We start from the raw sequence: 13,197 nt of genomic DNA on the forward strand, positions 1-13,197 counted from the left end.
TGTAATCCAATTATCCTAGTGCTTAGCAACCACAGGTAGAGATGATCGGGCTGGAGTCAGGACACCCTGAGACTCCCTGCAGGCCAGTGGCATGATTTCAGTGTCTTTGAATCCTGATGTTAACTTTCAAAATTAAATATAGTACAAACCATCAGAACAGATAAAGCATAGGAAAGTAGATTCGCTCAAATCTTATCAGATGTGTACAGTGTGGTTTGGTACAATTTACCCAGCCAGCTTCCCTACAACGGCTGCATCGATAAAGTAGACCTGAGTGGGCCAGAGATAGGATTTCATAAGGAATTTCTGTTGTCCAAGTTTGGAAAAGTCAAATAGGAAAGTATATTTATTTAAGAGTTCAAAATAATAATTCTGACACTTAGCTAGTCACTAGTAAATCTTTTAAGGCACAAGAGTAGTGGGCGGTGAAAGACTCCAAGGCCATTACCTGTAGCCATTGTGATTGGTCATTGTGGCCGGAGGTCCAGGCGTTGACTTTGCCTTGCTTGTCCAGCCGGGCTTTCCTTGGTTCCCATGTGAACATGTCCATGTTGAGCGTTCTGAAGACGCTGGAGGCAGTGATCTGGTAGTCTTGTATATGGCCCGATTTCATCCCCAAAGGCTCAGAACAGCCTGGTAGAATGAGAAGAGGTCCATGAGGAAAACAATTTATCACCCTGGAATTTTTCCTTCTTCATTTCAGATCGGCAAAGGAAGATTGAACACAACGCTATTCCTTCCCCCAAAAGAGAGAACATCTAAATTCAAAAAAGGAGCTATAATCAGAAATAAATCTGGAATAAAATAGAAAAACAAGATAGCCAATTCAAGTGATTTTGTCTGAATATATTTTGGAAAAATTGAAAACAAGACAGACCATTCAGACGACTGTTCTGTGAGAGATGATTTTGCAAAATGAAAACATTGCTGAAATGCTCTCTCCTGTCTCATTACTGGAAGCCTCATGGCTGTTTCCCAGTTTTCAACAATTTTATTGTGTCTTGGAGAATGGGCATTTTCTCATAAAGTATATTTGGTTTTCTTTTATTTGTTTTCATAATATCGCCGATGGAAATTCCCCCAGTACAGAGTCATTTTCGCAAATTGCTCCAGACTTATATTCTAAACTGGACAGCATTTTGCTGTCTAAAAAATATGCAATAATCTTGCGTTTTAGGGACGGGGCCTCACACTGTAGCCAGGTTGACCTTTACTCTAACAATCCTCACTCAGGCTTAGGATGTTAGAAAGATAATGTGCTGAGACACTCAACACTAATTTATGTCATTGATTAATATGGCTTAAATATGGTTTCTCCAATAAGGGAAGAAAATACATTTGTTTAGTATATACCATGTGCCAGGCATTGTACAACTGTGGATCTTAGAAAAATAAGCAAGATAACAAGATATATATGTATATGCATGTAATATACATATACACACTTATATATATATATATATGACCCTAACTAAAACCATTACTATTCTTTTTGTAAACTCATATTAATACTAAATAACATTGAGTACTTACATACTTTTGGCAGAGTATCAAGTTTACCACATATATTTCCAATTTTGATGTGTTACAAAATGTGAGACTGTGTAGTATTGAAAATGTAATATCCATATGTAGATATGCTAAAACCTTAACCAGGTTTGTATAGAAGACATGAGTCTGACATTATATTGTTCTGTGACCTAGTGTTCCTTATATAAAGTTGTTAACATTTGTGCCAAGAAACTGTCAAGATGAATTAGATTGTGAAATGGCAAAGAAAAAATGATGAACTTATCCAGCCCAATCATTTCTTTCTATACCCTACTGGTTTTCTCTTTACTGGATATCTGGTCTTGTATCTATTATATATTCAATTTATGTCTCCGTGTTCAAATCTCCAAAATGACAATTGAAAGTTACGTTGGACACATATCTTAGAAAATTAGTTGATAAAGTACCAAGTATTTAGAAACATTGGTGGCAAAATCAACTTTCAATGAAAGTTAGCTCTTTTTACTACTTCCATAAAACTCATTCCAGCAGAAACCAGTGTTAAGTCTTTAAATGTCAATGTATCAGTGACTAAGGCATAGCATGCTCCAACTGGCTACTGTTGCTCATACAGATGTGCAGGCTTAAGAGAGAAAGCACAGAACTCCCCATCCCCACTAATAGTAATTGACTTTATCTAATTGCTGTCAGCCCTAGCCAATGGCATACATTTTCTCCTTTCTGCAGCTGTTGTGGAAAGTCTGTACCTCCAGCTTTATTTCCACTGTGTGACAAGCAGGGCCATGGCAGGCTGGTTTCTTAGCCAGAGTCTTATTGAACAGAACTATATCCTAAACCCAATCTTGAAGAAGTTCTAAAATCAAAATGCAAATTCAGAGAGGAAAAAAAAACCCAGCATTGTTCTAAGTGAGATCCTGAATTCTAAAAAGTTCTAATAGCTATAAGGGGTTGGTATTTGCGTTCAGAATAATTTCAAACAAATACACACTGTCTGCATGAAAAACTTCTGCATTCTTTTTTTTTTTTTTTTTTTTTTTTTTTTTGTAGAATTTTGTGTAGTTTGGAGAAGATGTGCAATAGAAAAAGAGTGATTTTTTTTTATTTCTCATGTGATAAAATATTTGAAAATTGGATAGAAAGAAGAATGCCTTTGACAATTTATTTTCAGTCACAAAATTTACTTCATAACCATTCTGGGTGCCTAGTACATAGCTAAAAGAATGCTAAGTAATTGCTAATTAGAAGAGAGGGTAAGTGAGTTTTATTCTTCTAATTGTTATCATGATCTATTTCCTTCCAAAAATACAAAGTTATGTTTCAGACATTTTAAAAGTGTTCTCTTCAAGTGCCTGGGAAGACACTAGCTTCTTCTCAGCAAGGTTAAAGGTCTAAGACTGCTGAAAACAGTACGGGACCTTGGGCTTTGCAGTGTTGCATACTCTAAAGAAACTGTCTTAGAATATTGTAAAATATTATCTCAATGTTTATTCCCAAGAATCACTGCTAAATAATTTAACAATGGACCTAATAGCTCACAATTTTCCTGTCTCATTCATTCAATTTTTAACACAATTAATCACCTCTTTTACCAGTATGAGTAGGACCAAAAAACCATGAAGTATTAACATAAGAATTGATTATTTCTTCGGAGAAGGAGAAACGCTCTAGCCTTTTGAAACAGTCAGCAAGAGAGCTTTTTGTCTGCACCCAAGTTTCAAATCAATTTGTCGGGGAAGGGGTGGGAGATTGGAGCACTGCTTCCTTTTGAGAAAATAGTCTGTAAAGTGTCAGATGAAACCTCTTGTCAAGCTTGAGAGCAAAACATATTTCCACCTTAAGGGTGGAACTGTGTCCTGTAAGAGAAGCTGGTCCTCATGAATCAAAGGGCTGGAGAACTGGGGAAGATGATGTTAAGCAACAAAAATCCCACAGGGCTTGCTGCAAACCTCATCATACTGTGGCTCCCTTCTGATTGCTTTATGATGAACGGCTTAGGGATGACTGGCCTCTGGTGATAAGGTGACATGCAATACGTACACTGTAGCCATAATTCTGCACAGATTTACTACAGTCAATAATCTAGTCCAAATAATTAAAAACAATTCCTTTGTTAACATAAATTAACAGCAGTGAAAACATTTCTTCATCAACATCGCCAGTGTAGATTATACACATGTGACTGATCCTTAAAGCAGGTTCACTCATATGGCAATTTTACTCTGATTTCTTCCAATGCTCATTTAAAAAAAAATGGTATTTTAAATACTATAGTCTATTTGCTTAACATTGTTTCCTTTTTCTATAACACAGGTAAATATAAGGAGGTAAAAAGACATGAAGTAGGAAGTTTAACCCTTGAAGAAAATCCTCAGAACAAGTGGGATCCATGTGGGTTCATTGGGGCAGAGGAGTTAAGGGAGGAAGGGGGAGACAGTAATTTTACTAAATATACTAAACATATGTATAAAAATTTAAAGAACATATTTTTAAAACCGGAATTGTTCTTTTAAATTTGATAAGATGTTTTCCCTGCTTTTGGGGGGTGGGAGGGGTGGGATAGGATCAGGGGACGTGGCTATGCTAAAATGTGACACAAATTAACTTTCCAATTTATTCACTCTTTGAACAAAAGAAATCCTTTGCCACTATGGCAAAGATAGGTTAAGTTTTCAAAGTATGGTACCCACTAACTGCCCTCTACATATAATTGAGTGGAATAGGCAGAAGTGATTTTTCTATTTATTTCATAATATAGTTATAGAAGCGAAATGGGATTCAGATATAAAGTTTTCATGTTCTGTCTGTTCTGATGATCCTGTAAGGAGAATTACTCACCTCTATGGTTTTGATGTGTTACCCGGAACAAGATAACCATGACTTATATAATAAGCAGGCTGCTAGCTAAGAATGCTCAAGGAATGAATTAATAGTTGTACTCCTGGTGTTAAAGTATTGTTCCCTAGGGTGGGATGATAAATTTACATGTTTCATAACATCGAAAAAGAAAGTGCCAAGCTTAAAGATAAAACTACTTGCTTTGAACCTTATAGCCTAAATTTGCACAATTTATGAGGTCAAGCAGATTGTATTTTTAAGTTCAACTTTCATTACCAAACATAAACCATATTTACAACCCAACTAGTGGTCCACATCTTTTGAGCACAGCTTCTCATGAGAATTCCTTGTATTCTATTTGATTACACAGAGATGAACTTGAACCTCTGCTATTTCTGTAGTGTGCTCTACAACTTTATTTGACACATAAACAGCATGCCCTCTTTCATTGAACCATGCCTTACATATTTTCTAAAAGAAATAAACTTCTGTGAGTGCTGAAAACCTAGAGAGTAGTAACCAGCTACAGACAGAGATGTTTTATGTATGCTTTAACGGTAGTTCCATAGTAGAAGACAGTAACTTACCTGAGAGCTCACAGCCGAGAAGTTCCATTCTTAAAGTACAGTGCCTTCGACAAATTTGGGGATAGAGTCGTACATACTGAGCTTTGATTGGCGGTGTGAAAGAATTAGCATAGGGTGTGTTGTTATCAACATTTCCACGGAACACCTGTGTGTAAAGATATATACAGTATTTTAAAAGCTGAGCATGTCTGAATAATAGTATTAAGGAGGCTGAGATAGGAGGATCCCCATGAGACAGGAGGTTCACCATAAGTCCAAAGTCAGCCTAGACTACAGAGTACGACCCAACTACCAATATGTGTATACATATATGTATATGTATATAGGTGTATGTGTGTGTATATGTGCATGTGCCCATGTGTTTATGCATGTATGTATACATATATATTTGCAATAGGTTCTCTAATCATTTTCATATATGCACCCTATGCCTCACTCTATACAATTTTTGAAAGATTATAGTACAATATTATTGATAATTTAGGAAGCCCCTAGCTATCAGCAGCCAATAACAACAACAAAATACATATAAAATTTGAATTAAAACTGTAAAATGCCTTGTAGTATGACATAATCATGTTTCTCTGACTAATTTTAAGTTTTTATAATGATTTATTCATTTTATTTTATTTGAACATGTGCTCTGCCTACATGTATGTATGTATGCCATGTATGTGTCCAGTACACACAAAGATTAGACAAAGACATCAGATTCATTGAAATTGTGTTAACTAGAGTGTTATAAACCACAGAGTAGGTGCTGGGAGCTTAACAGGTCGATTACTGCAGCAATAAGTGCTCTTATCACCTGCTAAATGTTGGAGCAATCTCTCCAGCCCCTTCTTTACCACTTTAAAGGCCAGAACTGCAGAAACAGAGTAAGTCATTCTCCCTGTTTCTGACTCTGTAAATCTATCTATCTATCTATCTATCTATCTATCTATCTATCTATCTATCATCTGTTAACTTGCAAATGAATACATTTTTCTGTTAAGAGCCATTCCTTCTATGGGCATTACTCTAGCTAAGATTCTTAGTAGTTGGGGTCATGGAGACTGAAAAGGACACCTTCTATCCAGACAGGATTTCTAGTGGTTGGAGGGGAGCAGAAAACCACCCACAAAAACTTCAGCCCAAAATTTACCCTGCCTAACAATGTGCAGGGATAAAGTTAGAGCAGAGATCGAGGGAATGTCCAATCAATGCCTGCCCCAACCTAAGATCCACGCTATGGGAGAGAGCCACCCCTGACCTTGCTAATAATACTCTGCTAAGCTTGAAGATGAGAGCCTAGAATAGTCGTACTCTGAGAGGGTCAACCCAACAGAAGACAGAAACAGATGCTGAGACTCAACCAAACATTAGTTGGAGCACAGGAGCCTTGTACAAAAATGGAGTTGGATAAATGAGCTGGAGGATGACAAGAACTTCAAAAGAAGACAAACAGGGGCAACAAACCAGGGCCCAGGGGCCAAACAGAAACTGAAGCTCCACTGAAAGACCATGTATTGATTGGACCAGGCTTTCTATATATATGGACAATTTAGTTCTCATGTGGGTCCCTTCTTTATGGGAGCAGGCGTTGTCTCTGACGTGGACTCTGTTGCCTACTTTTCCATCACATTCCTCTGGCAAGGCTCCCTTGTCTGGACTAAGTGAAAGAGGATGTGTTGTATTGTGATGCAACTTGATGTTCCATGGTGGTTTGGAGAGGAAAGAGGCTCCCTTTTCTGAGGAGTAGGGGATGGGGTCACTCAGGGAAGAGAGAGAGGTAGGGAGGGAAGGTAGAACCAACAGGAGAGGAAAGAACGGGCTATGATAAAGACGTAGAGTGAATTATAATAATAAATATTTCTTATATGTATCTTAATCAGACTTAAAAATATCATTCCAAAATGAATTAGTTTAAAATTCTGAACACCAAAGGAACAGGAAATATTAACTACTATACTCATTTCTTCCACAATTTTTATTCTGTTCACTAAGAAATACATTTCCAATGCCAAATAGGTCCAGATAAACATCCTTCCTATTATTCAATGTTCTTGTTTTTAAAATAATATACTTGATTTAAGAGAAAGCTGTCTGTAAAATCAAGGAGAATGACTTGGGAAGCTGATCATCTCTAAAGCAGCTCAGTTGTTATGCACAACACGGCTAACTTTTGACAACTATTTGTAGGACCAGCAATTAAAGACTGAGAAAATCTTAAATGGAAGCTGTTAGAAATTTCTAACTTAGGGAAGCCCTGTTCCCTTTACCCAATTAAACCCGAAAAGCTGCAGAAATGTATTTGAACATAAGCCTTTAGCAGAAGGCTCAGGTGTCACATGATCTCATGTGGTCATTATGGAATTTTAGCTAAATTCCACAGAGTGAGTTAGGCTTACCATGTCTTCATTGGTGCCTTTCACTTTGTACATTGCCCAGGTCTTCCCATCATTGCTGTAGGCAATTTTGTAAGATTTTATGTATTCTGGGCTTCCAATCCTTTTTGCTCCTTGGGTAATCACTCCAGTAACTCTCATTTTTCTTTGTAAATTTATCTGAGGAGACAAACATAATCGATGAAAATCATTCTCACTGCCGTCAGGGGTTTGATATGGACAGTATCAGTATTAGGAATGTCACATTTTACTTATTTTTACACATTTAAGTAATCTGAAATATTAATCAGTAGTCTATTTTTAATGCAAATACATCAAATGGTGATATTTAAACTTTAAATTCAAAATAGTTTTCATCAGTGGGATACAAAAAAACCCAAAACTATTATGTGTTCAGTGCCCCTTTCCCCCAATTTAATTTTAAGAACGGAAAGTCTTTGGTTGGTTATGCTATGCATGTGTGCCTTCGTGAACTCTGAATGGTGGAGGCACTCTTTTCTTTAAGGCAATCCTGTTCTCACAGTGAAACTCTGCTGGCAATGTGTATCTCTGATTGAGGACTCCAGAGTTTTCATCAAAACACAGCATAGAGAGCCCCTAGAAATGTTGAGTGTTAGAAGAAGGAAAGCTAAAAGCAAAAATGGTGCCAGAACCAATCACAGGCATCTTTGCTTCCTGGCTCTTTTTCCTTTCATCTCCGCTGTGGGGTGTGAAGGGTCATGGGATGGGGGAGGTTTAGAGGTTCAAGGAACGGTTGCTTTTCTCTTCGATTTACCACATGAAAGCTTTCTAATTGATATGTCCTCTCCACTGCAAATTGATGCTCGCTGCAGAAATCTTAGACAGCTACGTTAAAAAAATATTATCCTGTCACTTTAATAGAAAGCACCTTTTGACTCGTAACACATAATAATTAATTAAACCATATGATGGAAACATGCTCTGTTCAATTCATAGACCAAACACCAAACATTATTTCATTTGTGCTCAGTGCCTTCGTTTTATTCACACATGTGTATTTAACAGAAATTTATTACTGTATTAGATAAATTGCTGTGAACCACTAGTTTCTGTATCACTACAAATAGGGGTCATTTCAACTTCTCTTACATTTAAATTAGTTACTAATTTTGAAATATTTTTCCAGAGAAAAGCCATCAAAGCCTCTAATGTTTGTGAATAGGCTTTTTCATAGTCTGATGAGCTTTTGAAGTTATCATTTAAATAATAGAGGTTGTTAAAGAGGGTGACAGAGTCACTCTATCCCGTGTTCCTCGATGTCCCATTGTCTGCTTACTCTTAACACCATGAAGTGAAACTCAACTTTTGCAAGGTATAGTCTTAGGTTTGTATCAATAAAGCCCGGAAATTTGATGTATAAACAGAGGTGGAGAGTCCCTATCTCAATGTGCTGAGAGCAGAGTGTTTCACCTTTCAGTTAGGTTGAACATTCTAGTTTCCAGAGAGTCCAGACCCTGAAGCCTACAATCACTAAGCAGGTTAGCCTCCTGAGCGGCATTTCTGTTGGGAAACTGTCGAGGGTCTCAGGCTCAGGTTGACCCACACATGAGACTTTGCTTTTCTTATTTTGTGGCCAGACATCACAGTGATTTTAAACGTGAAGGTAGTCTAGGCTGCATTCTTGTTCACAGGCTCAGAAAGCGAACACACCCCTCAGTGTGAATACTAGTTACTACCTTTAGTATTTATCTACAGATGTTTCAGTCCTCTGATGGTCGGACCGGGTGCTTTTCCTGTGTACTTTATACTAGGTAAGCCCTGATAAGGAAATCTGCCTGTTGTTGTGCAGCCGATTTGCCATGAACCTTTTTCCTCTTCTTGTTTTACTCTGGGGAGTCTTCAGAGCCTGAACCTTCCTCATCCATGCAACATAAACAGTGGCCACTTTGAATTATGTTTCCTCCCATTTTGGAAGCCAGCCTTCTTTTAAGCCACATTTCATATTGCTGAGAATCCCTTTTTCAATTATGTTTTATCTCATTTCAATTATCTTGTTTATGCCTCTTGTAGACAGCCAAATGATCTCAGCTAGAAATTTGGCTGATGAGCTATACAGTAATTTTCTAAAGCTTAAATGAGAAAAGTGTAACAGAATTATACAATAAAATCTGAATCCATTTTCTCCAAATTATTAGAAACTGTTTTTAAAAAGTTCATATTGTTGCCAGTATCTAACAGGACACACACACACACACACACACACACACACACACACACACACACACACACATGTTCTAAGAACGCAGAATTCCAGTTAGCAAAACATCATCTTACTTGAATTGTTCTTAGTAAATAAATATTTGCAAATAATATCAGCAATATTTTTATTAAATGATAAAGAAAACAAAACATTTAAAAGTGGTGTTTCTAGTATAGGTTCTAGGATTTCAGTGGGTTTCAGAATACTGAAAATTAAATAGCTAAAATTATTATGCTTGGAAAATAGTTCAACACAACAAACTGAGAATTTCACTTTCATGAAGGTGCTCAAACTTAAAACTAGGAATCAAAGTTGCTGTGGAAAAAAAGTTAACCTTGGAGGGAGACTAAGCCATGGTTTCAGAGGCACTGCCACCATAAACACCTGCTGCAAGTAGACCTAGTTCATCCCATTACAACATTTTATCTTTGATTCCTGCCATCCTGCATCCTGGTAAAACTGAGCTTAGATTCATCCTGTTACGTGGACCAAATTGTACATTTCTACATTATTCCGTGAGCATTTATTTTAATTTTTTTTCATTTATATAATGTGTTACAAAACATTTCTACATGGAATAGTAGGTTCTTTGCGTGACAGTAAAAGATCAAAGGACCTTCTGAGGTGTTTGGTGCACATTGTGTCCCACATTGCCTGTATCTGGGAACATCACACCCAAGAGCTGTTCCCAATAAATCTGCCATTATACTTTTATTGGCTCATTTTGTAGGTGGAGAATACTATTATCAGTAGGTATCTTATATAAGCAATAAACCAACATCTATTACTTCATCCCAGAATAATTTCAAATGAACTGAGCACCTAAATGAATAAAAAAGAAAAGAAACAAAACTAGGAACCAGTCAGAGAAAAACAGAGAAAATAAAATAACCCTAGATGGGGGCTGGAAAAATGGCACAGGGCTTGGGAGCGCTTACTGTTTTTTCGGAGGACCCAGGTTCGGACCCCAGCCCCAACATAGCAGATCACAAGTTTTGATAAGCAGTTACAGGGGATCTGATGGTCTATCCGTCTACCAAGGACATGAAATAGGCAAACTGCACATACAAACATACAAACAAAACTCTCATACGTGTAAGATGAGCACAGTTTTGAAGATAGTATCAAAGATAACAATGTTCTCATACGTGAAGTATGATTTTAAAGTCTTCTTATATGGAACAAAAATTAAAGGAGAAAAGTCAAAGTGCAAATAGCATGTAAAGACTAATAACTTGCAAGTCACATTATAGCAAAGTGACTTACCCAAAACCATAATATGATATTATAAATTGGTAGCTAAAAGGCAATCCATTTAAAAAAAGAGCAAAGTACTTTGTTGACATTAAGCAGAATATATGAGTTAGCACAGTTCACTCATCAGGAAGAAGAACAAAAGCTTTGACTCTATGTTCTTAACAAGGACCTTAAAAAACAGGTACATTTACTAACTTGTGGCGGATATACATGTCATGGTTGTGTGGTGACAAAAAACATCAGGAAAGTGCACATTCTACCCAACTCTGCAATTGTAGTCTGAGAATGCAGCCTTGAGTACAATCACAGTAGGTAAATTGTTAAAAGTTCAAAGTTGGCCTGTTCAGCACTGTTTGCAATTAAAGCACAATTTTTAATAATTTTAAAGGTCTATCATTTAGAAAATAAGGATTTTAAGATATAAATGTTCATAAAAAGGATACTGGCAAGTTGTGAAACAAAAGAACAAGACTGAGACACAGAGGGTTACAGGGATAGTAATATAGAGGCAAAAATAAATTAAAATAAAATAAAAAAGAAATTGAGTGTACAAAGACAGAGAGGACGAGAGATGGGGAAACTGAGTGAGCATCTTTAGCATATTGATACAGAAAATGCACCAGGCCTTCATCAAAATACAGTTGATTATATATTTCTAAAGAACCCAACCAACTTAATATTTTTATTATATCAGTATACCACAAGAAAAATCCCTAGCAAGGGCATGATATGGGTAAGGATTTATGACTATCAAAACTTGACTGGTCACAAATATGTCTGTCAGATATGCTGGGCCAGAAGGCTGCAGATAATGTGCTAATATTATAACTGTTCAGGCAGAAAGCTGTCTCTATCATCTTCATTTGGGAAGCTGCTAACCTGTACTCTTTGTATACTCAGGAATTCAATTTTGTTCCTCCTCAAGTCTCTGATGGAGTTGAAGGCTAGATAATTTAGTTTTACAATTATGTTTAGTTGTTTGGTGGTTAATACGTTTTTATATCTAGATAGATGTTTTAAGTTGATAATTATAAGATAAGATAGATATTGATGTACAACAGAATTTTAAACTCACCAAGATAGGAAAGATATTTTCTTCAAGGCTGCCAAATACAAATAGCCAAAACACTATGAAATGTGTGTATGTATATATATATATATAATATATATTATATATATATTATATATATATATATATTATATATATATAATATATATATATTATATATATTATATATATATTATATATATATATATATTTCATGGTTCTCCTTGCTGTATGTAGTTTATTGTATATATGTGTAATAATATGAATGTATATGTAAAAAATCTTTAATAAAAAATAAGAGAGTAGAAAAAACTGGCCTGGCATGACAGTGTTACCCTAACACTTGAGACAGAAAGATTGCCATGAATGACAAGCCATTGTAGGCTATGTAATGAGTTAAAACTGAGGTTGGTATACATAGTAAAGCTCTGTCAAAAAGAAATCCAAAAAATAAGAACTAGATTGGGTTTTTATGGGAAATTATCAAACTTTTGGATCTAGAATACCCATATTAAAAATCAGTAAAAGCAAAAAATATTGTGACACATGTGTGCATATGTGGTTCTAAATATGTATATGCAATATTGTATTGGACACATAAAATGAAGCATTTCAGAAATTCTGACTAATTCAGGCCTGAGAAGTGGCTTGGGTGCTAAAGCACTTACTGAGTAAGCCTGATGGACCAGGCTGTGTTCAAAGCTCATGCCAAGAAGAAGGTACAACACAAAATTGTCCTCTAATCTCCCTCCATACATGATTATGTCAGATGCTGTCCCACACAAATCCCCCCTACCACACACAAACGCACACATATAAAATTAAATTTCTCAATAAAATATTCATTAAATTAAAAATAATAAAATAGTCACAAGCTACCAAATGTACCACATTTTGGGAAAAATGCATTATTAAAGTATATTTTTCTATCTTTTTTTCTGATATGACTTGAGAAGGCTTATTCCCATACTTCCACATTAAATTCATTAGAATGCGTAAAATATATGAAGAAAATGCAGCTCCATAGAGCTGAGTAAGGAAGATGTAGTTTAATAAGCTAACAATAATTCTTAATATTTTCTTTGACACTATATCAGAGCATGGGATATGTGTCTCTAAATTTCAATACAAGTACTCTTAAATTTTACTTGCTGTGAAAAATCCAAATTCTCTCAATGATATTTTTCTTATTTGTTATGTTAAAGTCTGTGGATCATCTTACTGATTAGATGGTTCATTTGTCATGTACAATTTTGTAAAAATGTGAATTGATCATTTCTAATATACTGGCTCGTTAAGCTATGCTGATTTTTACCACATGATGACAGTTAATATTATTTAATATCAAAG

The 13,197-nt window shown here is 35.9% G+C and overlaps 1 protein-coding gene across 2 annotated transcripts in view; it reads right to left on the reverse strand.

The window, feature by feature from the left end:
• Positions 1-13,197, reverse strand: part of Edil3 (EGF like repeats and discoidin domains 3) — a 468,021-nt gene that overhangs the window by 115,360 nt on the left and 339,464 nt on the right. For both annotated transcript variants that reach the window (XM_051172620.1, XM_051172619.1), the window contains 3 exons: positions 7,325-7,480; positions 4,935-5,079; positions 449-633 (listed from right to left, as the gene is read on the reverse strand). In XM_051172620.1, coding sequence (XP_051028577.1) covers positions 449-633; positions 4,935-5,079; positions 7,325-7,480 — 486 coding nt within the window. The remainder of the gene's footprint in view (positions 1-448; positions 634-4,934; positions 5,080-7,324; positions 7,481-13,197) is intronic.

The sequence above is a fragment of the Acomys russatus genome, chromosome 30 (genome assembly GCF_903995435.1).
Source record: "Acomys russatus chromosome 30, mAcoRus1.1, whole genome shotgun sequence".
Classification (NCBI taxonomy): domain Eukaryota; kingdom Metazoa; phylum Chordata; class Mammalia; order Rodentia; family Muridae; genus Acomys; species Acomys russatus.